This window comes from Lacerta agilis, chromosome 17 (genome assembly GCF_009819535.1).
Source record: "Lacerta agilis isolate rLacAgi1 chromosome 17, rLacAgi1.pri, whole genome shotgun sequence".
In the NCBI taxonomy this organism is placed as follows: Eukaryota; Metazoa; Chordata; class Lepidosauria; order Squamata; family Lacertidae; genus Lacerta; species Lacerta agilis.
In genome coordinates, this window is record NC_046328.1 from 32,100,990 (window position 1) to 32,125,709 (window position 24,720).

At 49.9% G+C, this 24,720-nt stretch overlaps 1 protein-coding gene across 1 annotated transcript; it reads left to right on the top strand.

The window, feature by feature from the left end:
* The first annotated feature begins 266 nt into the window (after window positions 1-266).
* SHE (Src homology 2 domain containing E) lies at window positions 267-15,747 on the top strand. Its single transcript, XM_033135758.1, has 6 exons — window positions 267-1,254; window positions 3,609-3,735; window positions 8,568-8,867; window positions 9,275-9,455; window positions 12,117-12,236; window positions 15,262-15,747. Exons 1-6 carry the CDS (start codon window positions 766-768, stop codon window positions 15,452-15,454), a joined length of 1,410 nt encoding a protein of 469 aa, XP_032991649.1. The 5' UTR covers window positions 267-765; the 3' UTR covers window positions 15,455-15,747.
* Window positions 15,748-24,720: the final 8,973 nt, after the last annotated feature.

The following is a 24,720-nucleotide window of genomic DNA, read 5'->3' on the forward strand; positions in this document are numbered from 1 at the left end:
CCGTCCGCTGCAAAGCGTTATCTGAAAGTTTAGGAGATATAACTTGTTTGATCACACTCCCCCCCCCCCAAAAAAGTGGGAAAGCACTAGTTGCCCTTCCTTACAAAGCCCCTCCTAGTTACAATTTAAAATTCTCCCATGCCACTACTCTGACTCCCAGCTCACCTCCTTGTTGGCAGAGAAAGAGAGAGAAAGAGAGAGAGAGACCAGTTGTCTACCCACTTTTGGAGGGGCTACACAGCTGGCCAAATGAGGCATTAAAAAGAGGGTCCAGGGGGGTCTTCCACCTCGATGCGCTCTCCCAGTTCCTCATATTGTTGGATGAGTTTTATATTTCCGTAGGTGTAACTGTTTTATCGATCCACCCAAACGGATGCTTCCCTCTCCGCTGGCCAGTTCTGCTTCCTTTTAAACTCCTTTATAATTCAGTTGGAAGTGGTGGCTTTTAATTCCTTGGGAGAAAGAGGAATTGGGCAGGACAAGGTGACCAGTATTGGCCCTAATCCTGGCCAGCTCCTCAACTCCTTTGCCCAGGGAATGCCTTTCCTATCCTTTGGGCGCTGGGCCTCCCCTCGCCTCTGGCTGCCCTTCTCCGAGTTACGTGGCTGGGTTGTCAGGGGGCTTGTGGCCAGTTTGAGGCCCAAATCTCAGGCTTCCAAGACAGCCTGTGCCAGCCTCGGCGCAGGCCTCCATCCTTTCCCCAGCGGTACCCCAAACTCGCCTTCTCCTTGACCCCTGCTGCCGTCTGGTGCCCTCTGCCCCCCCATGGCTGCCAAGTGGTTCAAAGAGTTTCCGTCCAGCCTGAAAACGGTTTCGGAGAGAGCCAAGCCGGGCAGTGCTGCCAACCTTGGGAAGCTGTGCAGTGCCTCACGCAAGAGCCTAGGTCCTTCCGAAGCGGGCACGGCAGTTTCCCTGCCCGGAAAGAACCGAAAAAACTCTGCTACTGAGCTGGGCGGCCCGCGGACCCTGCTTCTGCCAGGGAAAGATGGCGGAAGCGGACGGCTTTCGCGGGACAACCTCCAGGGCCTGCTGCAAGCCGCTGCGGGGAAGATGCGCAAGAATTCGCGGGTGGATGGGGCCCCCGCGGACGAACAGGCACGGGGGGCACCCAAAGGCAACGCCGGCTGCGGGACCTACATCAACCGGCTCATCAAAGTGGATGCTCACGAGAAAAACGGAAAGAACTACCCTGGAAGCGCCCCGAGTCCCACCCTGGTTGCAGCTCCCGAGTCAGAGAAGGCCAAACAGGAGACGGTAAGCATTCTGTTCACGCCGATACCCTTCCCATGGTGGTGCCAGCATATGCCCATTGGGGAGGCTTATAATGGGTAGGCTGCATTCATTCTCCGTGCCCTTTCTCAGTTGCCAAAATCAGACGACCTTCTAAGGCAGGGGTCCCCAACCTAAGGCCCGTGGGCTGGATGCAGCCCAATTGCCTTCTCAATCTGGCCCGCGGACGGTCCGGGAATCAGCGTGTTTTTACATGAGCAGAATGTGTCTTTTTATTTAAAATGCATCTCTGGGTTATTTGTGGGGCATAGGAATTCGTTCATTATTTTTTTTCAAAATATAGTCCGGCCCCCCACAAGGTCTGAGGGACAGTGGACCGGCCCCCTGCTGAAAAAGTTTGCTGACCCCTGTTCTAAGGACTCTCTGCCAACTTGTCACCACTTAACGCCGCTTTTGGTTTTGCTACCCAATTAACCTCGCTTGCCCCCCTCGCCCTTGCATCTTTCATCTGCCGTGGATGTGATTCCTTTTGTAATTCCTTTGCTTCTCTTCCACTCCCTGTGCAAGCTGATTAATCACATTTTTTTTACCGTATATAAAATAAAGATATAAGCAGTTGCTCTATTTGTGAGAGCCTTGATGCTACGCTTAATTTAGCTGGACTCAAAACCACCATGTTTCTTGTTATGCAGAGTGAGAGTAAGAGGCGAGGAAGAGAGTGTGTGGCTCTTTGAGCTGCGAGTCTGAAGAGAAGGGCGTCCTTAGTTCGGGGATGGGCTCAGGCTGTCGGCTGCAGATAGAACTCGATGGGAAATTATAAAAGGGCTCCTTAAAAGCAAAACGAAAAGCCTAAAATAATCCGCTTTCTGGGGTTCCGTTTTGAAGGACACCCGAACAGGACTTTATATGAAAGGAGGAACTCTTGCGGTTTTTAATCCCGTATACAGAAATATGAATAGTTCCGTTCTTTGTTTTCACAGCGCCATCAGTATACAGAATTTGATAAGCAACCTCCCAAGAAATTCTACTTTATGTAAAAATCATTGTTGTTACTTAAACTCTGAGGTGCTCCTGTCATTTATGGGGGGGTACAATTGTAATCGGTCCTTCTATTTACAATGTTTGGGGGAGCGTGCCAATCTTTACGTAGCCAAAACAGCACCAGCCACACACAGCAGGACGGTGGCAGCAGGTTTACCTGGAGGGGGGTCTCGAGCTTTGCAGAAGGACACAATAATCTTTAGAAAAAGAGGGTGGGGAAGAGACAGAAACTGCTGAATGAGGACTGAGCATGCTCAGTGGCCACAGAAGACCTGAAAACATGAGGGGGGATGGAATGGAGCACCTAAAGGGGGGCATGGCTGGCTGACTGGCAGGAACCCAGAACAAGCATACTCCATACCGCAACATTTTGTTGCAGGCCCCGCTATCTATTGATTTATTTGTAATTTAGGTGATTTATACACTGCCATTTGCACAAGCAACAGGGTGCTTTATAATAAGACACGTAAGTAAAAAACAAGGAAACCACCAAACCCATAAAATAGTGCCATCCTTTAAAAGAGGGCAACCTTTTCCCAGATCAGCGGGTGTGGCTTGGGAAGGGGATGTGGCTGAGAAGGTGTCGCCTTAGGAGAGTTTCCTGGGAAGAGGGATGGATGGCTAAACCACTCCGGGAATTGTAGTTCTGGGAAGGAAATATGAGGGCAGGCAGGAGTCACCAAACAATTTTCAGTACCCTGAACAAACTACAGTTCCCAGGATTCTTGGCGGGGGGAGCCATGGCTGTTTAAAGTACTATCGTAGTGCTTAAAACGTAATGTGCAGACAGGGGCGTCTTACCCATAGATGCTAGTGGCGCAGGGCGCCAAGTTCTGGAGGGCACCAGGGAAGAGGCGGGGGCTGGACGCGGTGCCTCCCAGCATCAGCTCACCGCCCTTGCCCGCCTCTGCGACGTGCCCGGAGCCTCCATCTGCCATGGCCACCGCGGCACGAAGCAGCCAGCTGAGCCAGGAGGCGCCGCGTCCAGCCTCTGCCTCTTCCCCGCTGGAGGAGCCGCCCTCCAGCCACTGCCCGCCTCCTCCAGCTCCGCCGGCAGCGCCGTCCTCCCTAAGAAAAGGTGGACAACTCTGGGAAATGGGGGGGGCACCGCCGGAGGGAGCTTTGCACCACGACGCCGGATATGCTTAAGACAGCCCTGTATGCAGACAGGGCCTGGGTTAGGATGTTGGCCACATGAGAGGAGCCGCACGCAAATACGCATTGCAGGGGGTTGGACTAGATGAGCCTTTGGGTCCCTTTCAGCTCGGCAGTTCTGTGAAATAAGCCTCACCTGATTGCTTAATGCTGCCTTTGCACCCCTTCCCTTTGCCGTCAAGGTTATTATCCTGGAAGATTACGCCGACCCGTACGATGCCAAGCGCACCAAGGGTCAGCGAGATGCTGAGAGGCTAGGAGAAAACGACGGCTATATGGAGCCATACGATGCCCAGCAGATGATCACTGGTAAGTGTCTGGACGCATCTGCCGGGAGGGGGGGCATTAGGAGGCCATGCCAGCCCCAAAATCTTGAGATAAGGGGAGAGTTGGCATCACCTGCCCATGTCCCTTTCTGGCCTCCTGCAAGGAGCTGGTTCGTCCGTCCATGCCCTCTTGGCAACATCGAACGGAGCGTGAGACAGCTTAGCAGTTTGGAAAACTGGAGCCGCCGTTAATTGTTCCAAAGAAAGGTCATCTTTTTAACGTTTCCTTTCTCGACACCCCGAGGGGTGGAGGCAAAGAAACCTGGCAAGCCTTGGTTTGCCTGCCCAGTTGTTTAAATGCCAACGCCAATGCCACCACCTCACTCACGACTGGCTGATCCGTCAAGTGCAAAGTTTTTTGAGGTGTCTCGCGGGAGGACTATTCTTGCCACGACGTTTGCTGAGGAATCCTTGCAAGTTTGTCATGAGAACTTTGGTTGTTGTCGAGAATTCTGGGACATTTTCTTAAGGGTTCATGCAGGTTCTTGGCCAGGACCAAGCTGGCCTTCATAGTTTCCCTGTGAGGACAGAGGCCGCACCCTAGAAGAAAGGTGGGGCACCCATGGGCCTCTGGAGGCGGCTGGGACCCTGGCACCCACCATCCCTGACCATCAGTTTTCCTACCAAGGATCTAAAGATGTCCCCCACACCCCATAAGATCACTGAGCCAGAATTAACCACTGTACCACTTCCTGCTTCCCGACTTCCCATCATTTGAGTGCCTGGTCAGTTACCAGATCTTGTGGCAGGGAGTCCCACAAGCTAAGCTCCGGCTGTGCGGAAGAAGCAGTTCCATCTACAATGGCTGGGGTGGTGGTTTAGCCATGATACAGGGGTGTGTATAGAAGCTAGCCTACTGTACAAAATTTAAACCTCTTGTTCCGCCCACTTTTGCCCCAGGCCCCACCCACCATTGCCATGCGGCCCCCAGGAGGTCACCCAGAAGGGAATGCGGCCCTAGGTCTGAAAAATCTCCCCCACTCCCAGACTACAGCACCTAGAAGCAGCCAATGTGGGCATGGTTTCATGTTATTAAATTCAGATTTCAAGCGGCCTGAACCCCCCACCGATCCCCTATTTCCCACATTGTCAGTGTGAGGTTGGGACCCCTTGACCCACCCTGCTGGGGGTCACTCGCACCCCAGCTGCTCCTTTTCTCTTCTCACCAAAATTAAAACAAAACAAAACAACTCCCCCCCCCCCGCCCCGCCTTATCTCTTCCAGCAGAGAGGCAGGAAAGGAGAGAGCTGGTTTCCTGACCCAGATTTCTTTTTCCCGTTAGACCACCCCCCTCCTCCCCTGCCCCTCAGCCGCCACCAGATTTGTGCCCTGTCTCCCAGCTGTGCCAAAATTTTGCTTTCTCAAATTAAAAGCAGCATGCTTGTTTTACAGTAGCTAACTTTTATCCCAGGTCATCTTTTCTCTGGCAAGGTCACTTTGCAAGGGCAGAGAGATAGTGATGGAGTATTTTGGTGCTTTCTGAGCGCATCTGCAGCGTGCGTTTAAAAATCATGGCTTCCTCCCCAGTGAATACGGGGACCTTTGTCCCAACGAACTCTGGGAATTGTAGCTCTGTTGAGGGGAAGAGGGGGGGTCGCCTAACTAAGAACTACAATTCCCAAAGGAAGAAGGATTGCTTGTTAAAGCAGACCCTCCAAGTGTCCCCATTTTCCAGGGACAGTCTCGGATTTATAGAAGCCGTCCTGGTTTCTGATTTGATCCCGGAATAGCTATCCCTCTTTTCCTTAGGACGTCCCTATTTTCATCAGAGAAATGTTGGAGGGTATGGAGTTATGTGACACACACACACACACACACACACACACACACACCCGAGCCAAGGAGATAAGTAACTATACAACCTTTAGAACAGTGTTTCCCAACCTTGGGCCTCCAGCTGTTTTCAGACTACAATTCCCATCATCCCTGACCACTGGTCTTGCTAGCTAGGGATGATGGGAGTTGTAGTCCAAAAACAGCTGGAGGCCCAAGGTTGGGAAACACTGCTTTAGAAGACAACTGAAGGCAGGCCTTCAGTTATAGGGAAGTTATAGGCCTTCAGTTATAGGGAAGTTTATAAAGGTTTTATTATGTTTTTATATACGTTGGAGGCTGCCCAGAGTGACTGGGGCAACCCAGTCAGATGGACGGGGTATAAATAAAAAATAAATAAATTATTATTATTATTATTATTATTATTATTATTATTATTATCATCATCGAATAGGACATCCCTATTTTCATCAGAGAGATGTTGGAGGGTATGTTAAAAGCACGCTGAGAATGGTAGCTCTGTGCAGTGAGCGGGGAGAGGTGTTTCTTCACAACTCTCAACACCCATCGCAAGCTACATTTCCCAGCATCCCTTGGGGGAAGCCATGACAGTTTAAAGTGGTGTGATTTACTGCTTCAAGTGTGCAATTCGGGGCCTTATTTCTAACTTGTTCTAGTCAGTTAGCACCTGAAGGGCCTCGTTTTGCCGCATGGGGCCCTGGACCTCTGCCCCCCAACCACCCCCACCCCAGGCCCTGCCCTGACGGACCCCTGCCTTTTTGTAAAAACAAACAGGCCTCAAACGTGGCCGGTTGCCTAGCAACCAGCCGGATGCCTGCCCTGGGCTCTCAGACCCATGGCGTTCCCACCCGGAGCTGACACAGAATAACAGGAAACGGTAGCGCCGGAAGCCAGAGGCGATGCGGGGCATTGTTGGTGGAGGTGGCGTCCGTGCGCAGGATATGGGCGCTTTTACCTCAGACGCTGGTTTTGAGTGCGAGGGTTTCCCAGATCCTACAATCACTTCTCCTGGTTTTGACCCACCGCCGGGTAGGAGACAGTCCAACCCTTCCTGTCAAGAACAGAGGAAGCTGATTTGCACCGAGTCTGAAACCTGGGTCCACCTTGCTCAATGTTGCGTGCACTGACTGGCAGCATCTATCCAGGATTTCAGGCAGGGAGTCTGTCTCTCTCTCTCCCAGCCTTCCCTGGAGATGCTCCCGGGATTTGAACCTGGGACCGCGCAATGCAGATGCTCTCCCACCGGACGATGGCTCTTTCACTGGAAATAAAGGGAGTTTCTAGTCCTCATGGCTTCACATAAAGGGTTGATTTAACATCATAGCCAGACATTGGAGAGACCTGTCAGGAGTAGGCCTAAGCATGGAACAATGGTACCAAATAGTATGGGGAACAGCCTTATTAGAAAAACTAACCAATACACTGAAACTGACACGGGGACAAATGGAAGAAGACGCCTTCACCCCGGTATGGCTCCCCTTTATCACATACACAAGACAATGACAAGAACCCACCATCAGGCAAACCTGATTCAGAAATACACACCCACCCCCGTCAGACACGAAAATAAAGTTCACCACAGCCAAACAACCACACCTGAGGCCAACCCCAACCTCTCTCACCACCAAAGGAACACAAGCGATGCTGACACAAAACCCCACACATACATTAAATAAAATAGAAACATCGCCACCCCACCCCACTCACCATCACCCACTCCACCTGTTCCTCCCTTTTCTTCCTAACGTAACACTAATGTCTCAACAAAGGAAACTGATCTGTAGAAAATGTAACTTGGAATAAAAGAGACATTGCACATACTTTTGCAAACCAAGAAATCTTTAATAAAAAATACGTTTAAAAAACCCATAAAGGGTTGATTTAAATAGGAACATGGGGAGCTCGTCTCACTTGACTTTTAATCTCAGGCGGGTGGGTTGAAGCCCCACGCTGGGCAAAAGATTCCTGCATTGCAGGGGGTTGGGCTAGATGACCCTCGGGGGTCCCTTCCCAGATTCTATGAAGCTGCCTCATACTGAGTCAGACTCTAACTCAACTTTGCCTCACCCATGTTTTGAATTCTGAGGAGGAAACCAGATGAATAGGAAGCAAGGAATTAAAAAATCTTTACTAGAATACTGTACTAGAGTACATAAGAGGACAGGTCACAAAACGGAAGCAATGTTTGTTCTAGGAAAAATCAGAATCGGGTGGAAAGTATCATGGAATGAGAGCCCACTAGGCATTGTTCTAGCGGTTCCCTGTGGCACAACCCATTTCATGTTGAGGAATTAGGCATAAGAGAAACCAACAGGGTTGGTAGCTTGTTCACCCTGCAGTCCTGGAACTAAGTGCATCTCTGCTATAAAATTTATTAAAAAAACAAAATACTTTTGCCTACTTTGACTGGCAGCAAAGGACCCATTAGATTGAATGGGGTACATACACACAGAGAAATTGCTCTTTTTCATGCACTCGCACTCACACATATGCATAATAAAGGCAAAGGATCCCTGGATGATTTAAGTCCAGTCAAAGGTGACTATGGGGTTGTGGAGCTCATCTCGCTTTCAGGCCGAGGGAGCCAGCGTTTGTCCACACACAGCTTTCCGGGTCATGTGGCCAGCAGGACTAAACCGCTTCTGGCGCAATAGGACACCGTGACGGAAATCAGAGCGCACGGAAACGCCGTTTACCTTCCCGTCGCAGCGGTACCTATTTATCTACTTGCACTGGCGTGCTTTGAAACTGTTAGGTTGTCAGGAGCTGGGACAGAGCAACGGGAGCTCACTCCGTCGCAGGGAATCGAACTGCCAACCTTCTGATCGGCAAGCCCAAGAGGCCACAGCGCCACCCACATCCCATACATACACCCCTGTGCATTAGGGCTTGGAAGAACCCCATGCTAAGCTTGCACACACACACAAAATGTGGTACCCAGAGAAAAATCAATGGGTACCTGTTACACAAAGGTTGATGGGTGCAGAGAAACCTGACCTTTCTAACCCGTTTTCCTCCCAGAAATCCGCAGGCGGGGTTCAAAAGACCCTCTTGTCAAAGCCATCTTGCTGTTGGATGAGCCAGCGGAGGCCAAAGGAGACCCCCCTGCTGCTGCTGCTGCTGCTTCTGCTGCTGCTGCTACGACTACAACTATTAAGCGCCAAGGGGCCAAACCGCCGCAGCTCTATGACACCCCCTACGAACCAGCAGAAGCGGGGCCCAAGTCAGAGGCCCGGCTCCCGGAGAATGACGAGCGGCCGCCAGCTGAGTACGAACAGCCCTGGGAGTGGAAGAAAGATCAAATCGTGAAAGCCCTCTCAGGTAAGAGACAGTAGAGTCTGCTGTGCGCATGCGGAGATTAGGGTTGGGAGCAGGGTGGGTTATATCAGGTTTATAAACAGATCTTTGCCTGGTCACCTATGGTGAGCTCAGAAATTTGTTCAGACGACCAGGCAGAGAAGTTGAACCAGAAGCTGTTCTTCTTCCGTTCTGTTTAAGACCCAAATAACTAACGTAAATCTATGCATAGATGAATAAATTCCATAAACCTACTCCCGAGGGCTGCCTTTGGCACCCACCCATCAGTTGCCGGCCATAATTATGACACCAGATGATCCACAGATTGACTACAAATGCAATTAATAAGAACTTGCAAGTCGCTGGCAGCGCTGGACTCCCATTGGTGGATACGTGGCACATCCGTGAAGACTCTTCCCCTTTCCTTCCAGTGCAGTTTGACGGGCCGGAGAGACCCCCAGCGTCCAAGGATGAAGCTCCAGCACAGCCACGGCAACAGCAGCATCGCCGCCAGCGGAGCTGGCCTTCCAAAATGGTGAAGCCCATGGCAGTGGCAGAGCCAGACCCAGATGGGGACCATGTGGATCCTTCCCTTGCCTTGGAGAAACAGCCGTAAGCACCCAGTAGCCAAAGATAGTCTCAGCACCATAGCTGTGCGTATTCTGTACCTCTGCAGGCCTCTTAGACTCTGATAGTCTGGGATGTAGTTCAACATCCCCCAGCATTCATTTGTTTTTTTTTTAAAAAAAACAACAGAAGAAGGCAAGTTGCTAGTCCTCATTAAGTGGCACAAGATTCCTTGCGAATTTCACCAAGCCTGTCTGTCTGTGGATATTTTCCTTGCCTTCCCTTTCACCTTCCCAGCAAATGCGTTCTAAGTTCTTCCCAACTGAGGAAACAGAATAAATTCAGGAATTATGTACTGAACAGGCATACTTTATTTTAAAAGTCCTGCTTTTATTGTGCAGAATACACATGGTGTGGTCTTATCCTTCCTCCCCTGCTTTTACCAGCCTTTTAAAACGTTGAGATTTGGGGGGTCTCAAATATGTAGTGTACACAGCCCCTCCTTGAAATGCATCACCTAAATTCAGAGCCCTGAAAATCTCCCTTGTTTATTTGAAAAAACAAAAGTAAGTTTCCGTCCCTCAGGGTAGAAAACCAGGAGGTACATTGACAGAGTTCGCTGGTGATTATGGAGCATGTATAAGATCTGGAGCAAAGCTTGCCCATTTATCATAGGATCTGAACAGCTCAGTTAGTAAGTAGCTGAGTACTGTGCTGTTCCTCACTGTGGACTAGAAGCTTGCTCTGATCTCATGGGACCATTTGTATTCTAAGCTGGAAGCAGTATTCCATTTCCTGGCCACATGCTGAAGGTTCTCCACCCCTGATTTAGGCAGAAGCCAGATGGCTATCCATCTGGAATGCTGCAAGTTGCAAGATTCCTGCCTTGACCGGTGGGCTGGACTAGATGACATCACGGGGTCCCCCTTCCAACTCTTATGAATCTCTAGTTAATCCGCGTGAGCTCCTACCTGCAGTAGTGTGAAAAGGATGCAGCTCAATGGGGTGAGGGAAGATTTTAACACACAGTCAGTGCTTTAACTCCACTGTTTTTGGGGTAATTTTTTTTTTAAACCCAGTCTGCAATAAAAGCCACCTTAGTGTTTTATAAACTGATGAACCCCAGGCGGAGAGCAAAATGAACTGGAGAGGGTTTTGTTCTTCCTTCTTTCTCCAAACACGGAGGTGCAAGTCCATCTCATGAATAGGCTGATTGGCAGGCAGCTTTCAAGGACGGAGAAGGGGAAAGCTTTTCATGTGAAAGCATAATGAACCTGCGAAGTTAATTGCCATGGGATGTTGCTATGGCGACTTAGGATAAGTAGTGCTTTAAAAAGAGCAAGTTTGGGGGGGCAGTTTTGGAAAAACCCATGATAGATAGGCTTATCGACGGTTTTCCGCTGAAAGCGAAGCCTCCATGTTTAAAAGCAGTATACCTGGGGCACCCTGGAACACGGTCCTGACATTGCCTGATCACTTATGGTGAGTTAAGAAATTTGTCCAAGCGACTAGACAGAGAAGTTTAATAAGAAGCATGTTCCTCCTCCCCTTTCCTTCTGTTTATTTTAAGACCCAAAAAACTGATGTAAATATATGTGTGGATGAATAACTTCCATAAACTTAAAACAAAATAAAAAATAAAAAATTCCTTCCAGTAGCACCTTAGAGACCAAATAAGTTTGTTCTTGGTATGAGCTCTCATGTGCATGCACACTTCTTCAGATAAACTTTTTCCATAAACTTATGGGCATTCCGGCGCCATGCATTATTCTGGTGAGCACTGACTGCTTTCAAGCGCCTGAATGGGGAGTCTGGTGCCCTCCGGGTGCTCTTGAACTAGAACTCCCACCGTCCCTGACCATTGGGCCATGCTGGCTGGGGCTGATGGGAGATGAGAATGCAAAACAGCATCAGGCCAGCGGCCCACCTGGGCAAGCAGCCAGGGCTGAGGAGATCCTCTGTAAAGCCTGTAGAGGAGATCCACTTTTATGACTCTGGGAATGGTCTCCTTGTGAGTAGGAGGTGCAGCTTGGCTTTGCTCAGGCTGCTGAGAGGCGCTGGGGTGAGATATCACAATTTTCAGAAGTAGGGAGCCCATGGCTTGGCTTTTGAAAAACGGGATCTGTAGTACTTATTGGTAGCTAACTGGGAACCACTGCTCTATGGTAAGAAAAGCCTTGCTGGATCAGGCCAGAGGCCTGTCTAGTCCAGCATTCTGATCTTTCATGAGCAGATCATAGATTCATAGAATTGGAAGGGACCACGAGAAACACCTACTACATCTTGGTTCCTAAACGGCTTGGCTCCCAAACAAATGTCGCAAACCCGGAAGTAAGTGTTCTGGTTTGTGAACGTTTTTTGGAAGCCAATGTCAGCATTGTTTTGGGGGCCAATCAGCCAGTCGGAAGCCGTGCCTTGGTTTGCGAACGTTTTGGATGTCAAACAGACTTCCAGAACGGGTTGAGTTTGGGAACCAACCCCCTGCAATGCAGGAAGCTTTTGCCCAATGTGGGACTCGAACCCACAGCCCTGCGATTAAGAGTCGCCTGCTGTACCAACTGAGCTGACAGTAGCCCACCAGGTGCCCCAGTGGGAAGCTGGCAAGCAGGATCCAAGCACATGAGCTCTCAGTCTCTCCCCTGCTGCGGTTTCCAGCAACTGGTATTCAGAAGCATCGCTGGATCTGACCCTGTCCTTTCCCCGCAGCTGGTTTCATGGCGCCATCACTCGAACCGAGGCGGAGAGCCGGCTGCAGCCGTGCCGGGAAGCCGGCTACCTGGTCCGCACCAGCGAGACAGGAACCAGCAAGTACTCCATCGCCCTCAAGTGAGTCCGTGTTCTCCGAGGCAGGGGGGCTAGACGGGGGCAAAGTGGAATCTGATCTGAAGTCATCTCACTCCCAGATCTCCTTTGCCAAGCCACACCGTTGGGTCAGTGTTGTCGGCCCAGGCCTGCAGCATTCCTCCAGGGTTTCTCTCTCTGCCTGTTTGGGGGTGCCAGGAATCAAACCTGGGAGCTTCTGCATGCTCTACCACGGAGCTACGGCCCTTCCCTTGAATATAATAAGGTTCTAGTCCTCATGCTTTTGAACAAAGGGCTGGTTTAAAGAGGGGAACCTGCCTCGTCCCTTTTGGTCTATCTGGCTCAGTGTTGTCTACACTGACTGGCAGTGGCTCTGCAGGGTTTCAAACTGGAGGGGCGTTCCCAGTCCTACCTGGAGATGCTGGTGATCGAACCTGGGACCTTCTGCATGCAGGGCAGGCGTCCCGAACCACTGATCGATGGCCGACTCTCCTTTAGTTTAACTCACCACCACCTGTCCAAATAGCCACAGCCAAGCTCCCTTGCATTTTTTGCAAGAAAATTGAGAGAGGGGGAACCTGAAATTGGAGCTGGGGCTACAGGACCAAGGAGGAAAAGGAGATACGTCCCCCCCCACCCCACCCCTGCCTCGTTCTCTACCCTGCCCACCCAGATTCCCGGAATCCTTTCGCCTTTCTGACCCTCCTTGTGTAGCTCTGCCGCCTCCCTGCCTCCCTTTCCAGCACTGGCTCCTCAACGGAGGATCGCTGGCCGGGTGCGGCCCACACTTCCTTCCTCAGGATGCTGAGCCCCTGGATTGGAAACAATCGGAGCTGGGAAGGGAAGGGGATTTGAAAAGAGAGGACGAGGGAGAAGCGCTGTGTTGTGACAGGGGAGGGCTAAGGCAGCAAGAAGCAGGCCAGGGGCCTAGAAGGGAAGAAGGGACCTCCCCCCCCCCCCCCGGCACCTGGTCTCCTGGGGGTCCTGAGCCCCTTTGCCATTTCCTGACTCCGTTCCGTAAAAAGAAAAGGCCTCTCTTCCTTTTTTCAACTTTGCTTAATGCTGAGATGGGACCCTGCCATCCTGCTGGGCCGTAATTCTCACCATCCCTGACCTTTGGCCACATTGGCTGGGAGCTGATGGGAGCTAGAGTCCAAGAACGTTGATGAACTGCAACTCCTTTCATCCCAGTGATTCTGTGTTCTGGATCCGGGCCTCACCTGCAGCTACTTTTTTATTGGTTTGGTTTGTTACTTCAAAAGAAAAGTGGTCCATGTTGGCATATATAAGGGTTTCTTTAAAACACCCCTTTTATTATAAGAAACCAATAATATTCCCAATACACCCACACACACCATATTTATTCGAATGTAATGTGCACCTTTTTTTGCCAAATTACATTGCGAATATTCAGGTGCGCATTAGATTCGATTGCAAGCTTGAAAAGATAAGATAAGATTTCTTTATTATCATTGTAAATACAATGAAATTGGGTGTTGTTGTTCAGTCATTCAGTCGTGTCCAACTCTTCGTGACCCCATGGACCAGAGCACGCCAGGCACGCCTATCCTTCACTGCCTCTCGCAGTTTGGCCAAACTCATGTTAGTAGCTTCGAGAACACTGTCCAACCATCTCATCCTCTGTCGTCCCCTTCTCCTTGTGCCCTCCATCTTTCCCAACATCAGGGGCTTTTCTAGGGAGTCTTCTCTTCTCGTGAGGTGGCCAAAGCACTGGAGCCTCAACTTCAGGATCTGTCCTTCTAGTGAGCGCTCAGGGCTGATTTCTTTGAGAATGGATAGGTTTGATCTTCTTGCAGTCCATGGGACTCTCAAGAGTCTCCTCCAGCACCATAATTCAAAAGCATCAATTCTTCGGCGATCAGCCTTCTTGATGGTCCAGCTCTCACTTCCGTACATTGCTACTGGGAAAACCATAGCTTTAACTACTTTCCCTTAAAAACAACACAAAACATTACTTGTGCACCGATTGATATAGCATAGAACTGAACGGTTGAAAACATCTCAATTGCTTCTCTTGAAACAGTCCTACAGCTGCTGAGTAGCACATTCATGCCAGATTTTAACAGTCCTTGCTATAATGAGAGTCTGTTTCCTGAGGGGATGTATGCTGGTACAAGGAACAGAGACCTATGTTCGCTTTAGTTCAAATGTGGCAGCTGTAAAGCCCTGTAACCATATGTTATATTCGAACAGACCTTTCAAAGCACCACTGACGTAGCAAATACTTTTTTTGGGGTTTCAAGGTTTTAAAAACTGAGGTGCGCATTAGATTCGTTGACGCATTAGTTTCTCGTAAATACGGTATGTATACCCTGCCTTTTCCATTGACGGGACTCCAGGCAGCTTACATACACAGTTGTACCATGTTTCCCCGAAAATAAGACATACCCATAAAATAAACCGTAGCAGGATTTCTATGCATTTGCGCAATATAAGCCATATCCCGAAAATAAGACTTAGTGGCGCGGCGCCTCCGTTAAGACGGCCTGGATAGGCGTGGCTATGCAGCGTACCAATGTGGAGCGGTTAAAATAAGACATCCCCCGAAAATAAGCCATAGTGTGTTTTCTTGAGGTGAAAAAATATATTTTCGGGAAAACACGGTACGTTGGTTCTCGGTACGTTTTGGCTCCTGAACACCAAAAATATGAAAGTAAGTGTTCTGGTTTACGAATGTTTTTCAGAAGCTGAGTGTCTGACACAGCTTCCGCTTGAGTGCAGGAAGCTCCTGCAGCCAATCGGAAGCCGCGCCTTGGTTTTCAAACGGTTCCGGGAGTCGAACGAACTCACGGAACGCATTACGTTTGAGAACCAAGGTACGACTGTATTATTTTTTGTCTCTCCAACAGTCGACATGTTTCCTTTTAAACAGCGAATAATGTGAATAAATCAAGTGGGCTGGGAGTTTCCACTTGGAGGGGGTCTAAGCCACAGGTGCCTTTTCACCCAGCAGGAAGGATTGAGAGGGGAGAGGGGAATGCAAGCATCCCATTCACACACACCCAATTTTGTCCCCCTTCATGCCCAGGACCAGCCAAGGATGCGTCCACATCATCGTGGCCCAGACCAAGGATCACAAGTACACGCTCGACCAGGCCGGCGGCCTCTTTGACAGCGTCCCCGAGGTGGTGTGCTATTACTCCAGCGAGAAGCTGCCTTTCAAAGTGGCTGAGCATATGATGTTGCGCTACCCGGTCGCTACACCGAGCAAGACCCACTAGCGCCCCCCCCATCCTCATGTACACACACCTGGAATCAGAACTGGGATCCGACTGGAGAAATGCTGGACTGGGGAAGGTATACCTTTACGCTCGTGAAACTGCCACGGATCAGCAGCGGATCTTCCCAACATTCTACCCCGAATCTCCTCTCCGCTCATGGGCTCCCCCCTCCCCCTCCCCCAAGATCTCTGGGTTCAGCACCCTCTGTTTCTCGTAGATCGGCCCTCCCTCCTTCTCTTCTGCACTGTAATTTATGTATAAATAAATTCATTCTGGCACAGGGCTGGGGGAAACAGTGGCCTCCCTGATGTGGTTGGACTCCCAACTCCCAGCCAGTGTGGCTGATAGGGCCTGGAGGAATCATAGAGTTGGAAGGGATGCTAAGGATCACTTGGTTCAGCTTCGTGCGATGCAGGATTATGCAGCTGTCCCATACGGGAGTCGAACCCACAACCTTGGCATTATCAGCTCCATGCTCTAACCAGCTGAGCTATCCAGGAGGATGGGAGTTGTAGTCCAATAGTTCCCCGCCCTTAATCTAGTGTGACTGATCTGCTGTGCAGATGAAAGGGTGTGGCGGCAGCAGTGCTGACCCCCGGGGGCCCCCATTAAGTTCTATTGGGTGTTATAAGGAAGGTTCGGATCTGAGATTCTGGGGAGGGGAGAGAATCTTCTTGTCTCAGATTCTGTGGTTGACAGGAGCAGGAGGGAGCTTAGGACCCCTGCACCCCACCCCCCATTGTTATCCACAATGATCCTCTTTTGCTTTCTCCCATATGAATGAATGGTTACCATTCATTTCCACGGAGGGAAGACATACCTGCAGCCATATGGGAGGAATTTAGTGCATCGTAGTCTAGAGCAGTAGGGACGCGGGTGGTGCTGTTGGTTAAACCACAGAGCCTAGGGCTTGCCGATCAGAAGGTTGGCGGTTCGAATCCCCGCGACGGGGTGAGCTCCCGTTGTTCAGTCCCTGCATCTGCCAACCTAGCAGTTCGAAAGCACATTAAAGTGCAAGTAGATACCTTCTGGCGGGAAGGTAAACGGCGTTTCCATGCGCTGCTCTGGTTCGGCAGAAGCGGCTTTGTCATGCTGGCCACATGACCCGGAAGCTGTACGCCGGCTCCCTCGGCCAGTAAACCGAGATGAGCGCCACAACCCCAGAGTCGGACACGACTGGACCTAATGGTCAGGGGTCCGTTTACCTTTAATCTAGAGCTGTGCCATCCTCTGAGAAAGGGGTGCTGGGCTAACATTGGCCATTGGCCTGATCCTGCTTTTAGGTTCTTAGGGTTGGGACATGCACCCCTTCCTCAGTGTCTTATAGAGCTGATAACCAAATATCAACACAGCCCACAGGGTTGTTGTGAGGGGGAAACAGGAATGGGGAAAATACTTGTATGTGGCCACCTTGAGTTCCTTGAAGGAAAAGAAAAGGCGGGCTAGAAATCAAATAAATAAACAAACAAACAAATTCTAGTTTTGTCCCCATCTTCCTCCTCCCCGGTGAGTTCTGGGGGCAGACCGAAGCTTGTGGGGCAGGGTCTGGTTTTTCGCCCTTGCGTGTGAAACCTCTGGCTGGTTTGTTGGCCATGCTTGTGACTTTCAAGACTCGCAACCCCCCACCCCACGAGGGTGACGACCGTCTGGAAATCTTGTCTGGGGACCACTTTTGCCTTGACCCCAGTGTCTGGTTCCACTTTCTAAGATGGGCACATGCCAGTAAATAGATGCCACGCTTGACGTCTCCCAGGGGATGAGAAGGGAATCCCCCCTCCCAACCGTTAGCTCAGATCCTTTCCTTTGCAGACCTCCCTGAGGGCCATTTGCTGGAAAGGCAGGATACGGATTTAACAAAAGTGAGCAGGCGATGCCAGGCTAAGCTTTCCAGGGACTGCCACCAGAATGTGCTTTTCCCAGGGGGCCCACTTAAACCCAGAACCAATTCAACTACACATCATTGGGGTGGTACTGTGGTCTAAACCACTAAGCCTCTTGGGCTTGCCGATCGGAAGGTCGGCGGTTCAAATCCCCGCGACGGGGTCAGCTCCCGTTGCTCTGTCCCAGCTCCTGACAACCTAGCAGTTCGAAAGCACGCCAGTGCAAGTAGACAAATAGGTACCTCTGCGGCGGGAAGGTAAACGGCGTTTCCGTGCACTGCTCTGGTTTCCGTCACAGTGTTCCGTTGCGCCAAAAGCGGTTTAGTCATGCTGGCCACATGACCTGGAAAGCTGTCTGTGGACAAACGCTGGTTCCCTCGGCCTGAAAGCGAGATGAGCGCCGCAACCCCATAGTTGCCTTTGACTGGACGTAACCGTCCAGGGGTCCTTTACCTTTACCTTTTACATCAGCAGTGGTTGGTGGTCGTTGGACACTGGTAGGGTGGAAGGTGGGGAGGCTGGCACTAGGTGGCGCCAGAGCTAATGGGAGGCAGATTAGCTGTACTCCTCGCTGAGTTCTACAAGGTCAGCACCAAGAGGAAGGAAGAGGCATCGGACAGTCAACCCCGCCTGGCTTTGTGGTTGTAAATAAGACACCACCCGCTGCTCCTATACACACACTCAAAGCTATGTTGTTGTTGTAATAATAATAATAATAATAATAATAATAATAATAATAATATACCTTTATTGTCATTGTACAACCTGTGTACAATGAAATTAAATGAGCCTCCTGCGCAACACTCAACCTCTTATTGAACAACACACCACCTCTCAAGTCAATTTTCGCTGTGTTATTTTCCGTTCAACAGCCTAATGGCCCACGGATAGAAGCTATTTTTTAGCCTGTTGATACGGCTGATATATATTTCTATATCTCCTGCCCAAGGGTAGAAGATTAAAGAGGTGATGGCCGGGGTTTGAGTCATCCCTGAGAATTTTTCTCGCTCTCCTAAGGCAACGATCCCTTGCGATGTCACCTATTAGCGGACTCAAGGGACAGCCCATGATACCATGTGCTGTCAGGCCAGCATACCACACTGTGATACAGTATGAAAGGACACTTTCTATTGTGGACTGGTAAAAGGAGTTCATCAGTTGTTGTTTAACATTATTCTTTCGCAAGACCCTGAGGAAATGGAGTATCTGTTGGGCCTTTCTGACCACCTGGGTTGTATTGATTTTCCAAGCAAGGTCCTCACCAAGGTAAGCTCCCAGGAATTTAAAGGAGGAGACTCTCTCCACACAGCACCCCCGATATACAACAGGGCAGGTTCCCCTCTCTTTCTCCGGAAGTCCAACACCATCTCGTTTGTCTTACTAATATTTAGGTGCAAGGTATGATTGTTAAGTAGAACCTGCATGGACAGGGGCATCAGGCCTCTGAGTAACATTCAGGGGGAAGCAACAGGGATTCTGGGACTAGATGGCCCTTTGTTTAGGCCCACCTCAGCTTCCTTTATGTTAATAGCCATGATAGGAATGGAACCTCCATCTCCAGGAGCAGTCTACATCTGGTCTGATCCAGCAAGGCTCCTCTGATGTTCATACACCTACCTATTTTATATTTTGCTCGTGTGTGTGTGTGTGTGTGTATCTTGATCAAAAACACATAATTCAAGAACGTATCAGAAATAGGGCAATAGCAAAAAAGATACGGTCAAATTAAAATTAAACTTACCAAAATAAGGTGCACGTTTGGGCTAGTGTTTGACATTGAAAATCTTCCAAAGTGGAAAACTTCACTCCTAGTGCCTTGAAACTGGGGTAATGCTGCCGCCGCATGGCTAAACTGTGTATTGCAGTTCAGAGGCTGAAATGGGAGGCCCCTCGGCCCACCCTAAAATTTGGCTTTTTAGCCTCCTTAAAAGCCTCCCCCCCCTGGCCAAGCTTCATTGCAGCAGGAGTGGAAAGGAGGAACAAGAAGGAGGCGTCGCCAGGTAGAGAGGAACCAGGTCTGCGTCTGACTTGCAGGATAGTCGTTCTCCACCCTGAGTTAATTACAGATTTCTAATAATAATAATAATAATAATAATAATAATAATAATAATAATAATAATATATTTATACCCCGGCCATCTGGCTGGGTTTCCCCAGCCACTCTGGGCGGCTTCCAAAAGAACAATAAAATGCAATAATCTATTAAACATTAAAAGCCTCCCTAAATCGGCAAACTACTTTGTGGCACATGCCATGGAATTGTTTGTGTGTGTTTTCAGGGATGGAGAAAGAGCAGGTCCTCATTTGTCAGTTGCCCTTAAAAAAAAAGATAGAATGCTCTTTACTGTGGAGGTTCTGCTCCTAACCATCTTGCCCTATTGCAGAACAGCTTTATGAGCACCCCTCCCCTCCCGCGCTGTTTCCAGAGCGATTCAGCAACACAGCCTGCGTTGCTGGGGGTTCAAGAACTGGAGTCCCCACAGCATCCTTTGGGTGTTAGCGGAGCTACCGTAAGCATGCAGCTCTTTGCATCCTGGCCCGATTTACACAGCCTGACATTCCTCTGTAAATTTGAATGCATCGAGCTGTGGGGGATCTCGTGCATTCAGCAGAGAGACTGTCCATTTCTGGCTAAGGGGATCTCCGGTGGGCTGGCCTGGCCAATACCTCTCCCTGCTCAGGACTCTGCAGGCAGCCGCAGCCTGTCGACTGAGACTGGTAGGGCAGAAGGAAGGGAGCTCAACAGCAGGTGGCGCCGGAGGCACACGGGCAAGTGGAGCCACAGCCGATGGTGGGCGGAGTCAGCTCAGGGTAGCTTTCTTCCCATCCTCTTGATATTGAGGAGGAAAAGGCTGGCAGGCGTGGCTTGGACTGGTTGTAAACAAGAAGGCAGGGAGGCGGGTGGCTGAGGCTGGTGGAGCGGGCGACGCCTCCGTTGCCCCAATGGACCAGCCTCCAGGGTTGCCAATCAAAACAAACAACACTGCTCTGGATGACCAGTGGCCTGACTCATTCTGAGGCAGCTTCCTGTTTACATAAAAAATGGGGAACCTCAGGCCCTAGGGCCGAGTATGTTTGAGGTCTCTCTGTCTTACTCAAGGGATTCTCCACAGGCCACTCCCCCCCCTCTCCCCAGTCCATACCCTCTATGGCCTCTCTCATTCACTCCCTCCTCGTGTGTTTTTGCCTGCCTGGAATGTGCCCTTGAACTCTGACCGTGCCTCTTGCTTCCTTGGATAGAGGAGGATGGAGAGGGGTGCAGAAACATGCCCAGCGCACGAAGGCCGAATTCCGTTTCCCCTCTGGCCCTGCCCCCTCTTGGCACGTGGCCTGCGAATGGTTGCTCAGAGGGGAATGTAGCCCCCAGGCCTATCGCAACTGCCGGGCTTTCGAGAGGGATCTTAGCTTAAAAGAGGAGCTTTTCCACCTCTTCCATTGCTCTTCCAAGTATGTGGATAGGCGGCTTTGTTTGAACAAACAAGTTCAAGACCCATCAGCATTGCAAGAAAGGGCAGGTTGGCACCAATGTCAACGAAGTCCTGCCACCCTCCGTTTGCCTGCGGCTCCTCTTGCTAGCAGGGAAGGCACCCAGTGGCCTTTTCCCCTCTGAAACACAAGGCTCTTTGATGCAAACCAGGATTGAAAGGAGAAGCAATCTTGAAAGTAGAACACCTGTCTTGGCCCCCTCAGAGAGAGAAGAAATGTATGGAGGTAGACTTCTAGGGTGGCTACGGCCTACCTTACTGTCATTGATTCTGCTCCCCGTTGATCCAGAACAGACCGCAACGTATTGTTAGCAGAGTAAAAACTTTAAAACACGTTGCAGGATTTCCAATAATAACTCAGAGGCAATTAACTTCATCCAGCAGAGTTTACTGTTGAGCATAACAGTCACAAATCCATACATCTTCAGGATCGGCACAGTACCGTATATAAGAAATCCAGTTGCAGCTATTATAGGAATTCTAAAGTCTCAAATATAGAATAAATGTTGATAATTGCACAATTAGCCTTTGTAGAGGGGGTGTCCTTCTCCAGGCCAAAATGCAAACCCTTAAAAGAGATGCTTCTTCTTGGTTCTGCCAGGAGGAGAAGGAACTCTGTTGCAACAGAAAAATAAAGATCTGCCTTGCTTTCACGGCATCCTGCCTCCATCCATCCATCTCTGAACGATCATGGACTTAAGGGACTCAGTCCCTTGGGGAGTTGGGCAGCAAAGGCCAACCAACACGACTAAACGACTAAACAACAACAACAAAAGGCAAGAGAAAATTGTGACACGGCTGAAAGTTTGCTTTGAGAGGGCCAAGGAGGAAGGGAAGCAAGGCAGGATGCCCAGGATGTGATTTTGAATTGCTTGGACTATTAATCAAATGAAATTAAATGGGATTTGGTTTTAAAACAAGGGGCCTTGCCCATCATCCCCCAGTGTCCTTTTGTTTTCATCGACTGAAAGGAATGAGCAAGTTTATCACTCAGTGCAAAAGTGTGTGGGGGGGGGGGGAATTGGACCGAGGGCCACTTTCCCTTCTGGGCAACTTTCCAGGGGCCACATGCGCGTAAATGTTACCCTTGTAAATGTCAGCTTTGCATTTTCTGGCACAGAAAGTATTGATTTAAAGTGTAGATATCTTTCCAATTCTAACCGATTCAAGAGGGTTCTCGGACCTTCTCCATGTGATACAAGCTGGTGCAAGTTTCTAGCTAACCAGCAAGCTTCTGTTCTGCCTAGAAGCAGGCAGGAGGTTCCTGATTATGGGTTATTCTTTCAGAGAAGCTGAGCCGCTGGTTTAAACTGGTTCTGTTAACTCTTTTCACTCAAGGTCATGCTGGCTATAATAATGCCAGAAGGAGTGTGGGGATTCTTTTGCTGGCGCCTCCCGTGTGCAGGACGAGATTGACCTCACACGGGATGCCAGTTGCAAGGGAAGGCAGCCTGCGGATGGGACAGCCGGTAATTCCGGAGCCTGCTCACACCGTGCCGTGAATAAAGAAGAACCGCTGGCTGCAATCTGAAGGTTTTGAGTTCTGTGAGTTCGATTAAGGTTGCCTCGTTGAAAATGGTTGCAAGCGTCTGTCTGGTCCAAGAAACTCCGAAGAGGAAAATAAAGCTAAAGGCGGCCAAAACTGAACGGCCAAATAAAAGGTTTTAAAAGCAAAATGGAAATAAAACTACGAAGACTGCAGTCTGGAGGGTAACGGCTTTAGCTGCCCTGCGTGGATGGATGGTTTCGCTTTCACTTTGCCTAGGCTTGTCACGCAACGTTCTCACTGGGCTTTTCCGCGCATTCTCCACACCACAAACAGGGAGCGGCAGCTTTTATTGAGTGAACAACCAACGTCATAATCGATACACAAACCAATCACAACACTGTTGTTGCCCTAATTTGGGCAGGAAGCAGATTAACTGACCATTACCAAGTTCAAAAGTTTGGAACCAATAAACTCTGCGGAAGGATCCCAGCGGCAAATAGCCTGCCGGATCCTGCTATCACTTTTCCTTCCAGGTGGAAGGATACAGTAAAATTAAGCATAATCAAACACAATCAAACACAAATAAACACAGGTGCAAGCGCACCTGAAAAGCATATTCCCACAAAGGAGCCTGATTCTAGATTCAGGTAGGTAGCTGTGTTGGTCTGATGCAGTCAAAAAAAATTTTTTATTTTTTTTAAATTGTCCTGTAGCACCTTAGAGACCAACTACGTTTGTTCTGGGTATAAGCTTATACCCAGAACAAACTTAGTTGGTCTCTAAGGTGCTACTGGACAATTTTTTAATTTAGAAGGAGCCTGAATTTCACTTTCTGTCTCTCTTTCCTTCTGGTGTGGTGTTCTTTATACAGTATAGTATTCTTAGTGTTAATGTTTTAGTCTTATTGTAAGTTAAGTCTCCTGTGGTATAGTTAAAGCTACGGTTTTCCTAGTAGCGATGTATGGAAGTAAGAGCTGGACCATAAAGAAGGCTGATTGCCGAAGAATTGATGCTTTTGAATTATGGTGCTGGAGGAGACTCTTGAGAGTCCCATGGACTGCAAGAAGATCAAACCTATCCATTCTCAAGGAAATCGGCCCTGAGTGCTCACTAGAAGGACAGATCCTGAAGCTGAGGCTCCAGTACTTTGGCCACCTCATGAGAAGAGAAGACTCCCTGAAAAAGACCCTGATGTTGGGAAAGATTGAGGGCACAAGGAGAAGGGGATGACAGAGGATGAGATGGTTGGACGGTGTTCTCACAGCTACCAACATGAGTCTGACCAAAGTGCGGGAGGCAGTGGAAGACAGGAGTGCCTGGCGTGCTCAGGTCCATGGGGTCACAAAGAGTCGGACACGACTAAATGACTAAACAACAACAAAATACGTTTTGTAAGAGCAGGGGCCCTCAAACTCCAGTCCGCGGGTCAGATCCGTCCCGCCAGGGTCCTGAACCGGGCCCGCCTGGCAATTGCAGGACCCATGGCGCTCCTCCTTCCCCCCTCCTCACCTGGCTTCTCCTTTTCCACACACACACATCCTCCTCTTCCTCTTCCTCCTCAGTTGCCAGGCAGAGCGGGTCCAAAGGGGGAGGGACCGGCCCACGGACCAGCTGGGCCTGGAGCCGAGCCCAGAGGAGCTTCCTCCGTCGCCAAGGAAGGCCTGTGGTAATGCGGGCATAGCGCGAAGGCGCAGCAGCCAGCACCGCAGCCAGGCCCGGGGCGCCAGGTCCCTCGCCGGAGGGCACTGAGGGAGGAGCAGCCGAATGCTGCTGCTCCTGCCCAGAGCCTGGGACGGCTCCTCTTTCCTTTCCTCCCTCTTACTCGGTCACCCTCCTCTCTCTCTCATATCCCCCCCCATTGAAATACTTAAAAGTTTATGTTGATTAAAACTGTTCCTCATTTTAAATATTGTATTGTTTTTTCCTGTTTTTTGTGCACTGCGTGAAGTGTGCATAGGGATTCGTTCATATTTTTTTTCCAAACTATAGTTCGGCCCCCCAACAGTGTCTGAGGCACAGTGAACTGGCCCCCTGTTTAAAAAGTTTGAGGACCCCTGTGCAAGAGCGTAGGTACTTTGCCTGTTTTATCCTGTGAAATGTCTCTCTCTATTTCGGTGCCCACAACAGCCTCCTGATTTCCAAATGTGCTCCATGGCACCGAAAATCTGGGTTAAACTGTGGAACTCCCTCCCACAGGAGGCAGGGATGGCCACGAACTTGGATGGTTTTAAAAGAGGATTAGATAAATTTCATTGTGAGGAGGCGGCTAGGGGTGGCTGCCGGCCACAATGGCTGTGCTCTGCCTCCACATTCAGAGGCAGTAATGCTTCTGAATACCAGTGGCTGGAAACCACACTCGGGTCCTGCTTGTAGCCGGTTGGCAACTGTGAGAGCGGGATGTTGGAGTACATG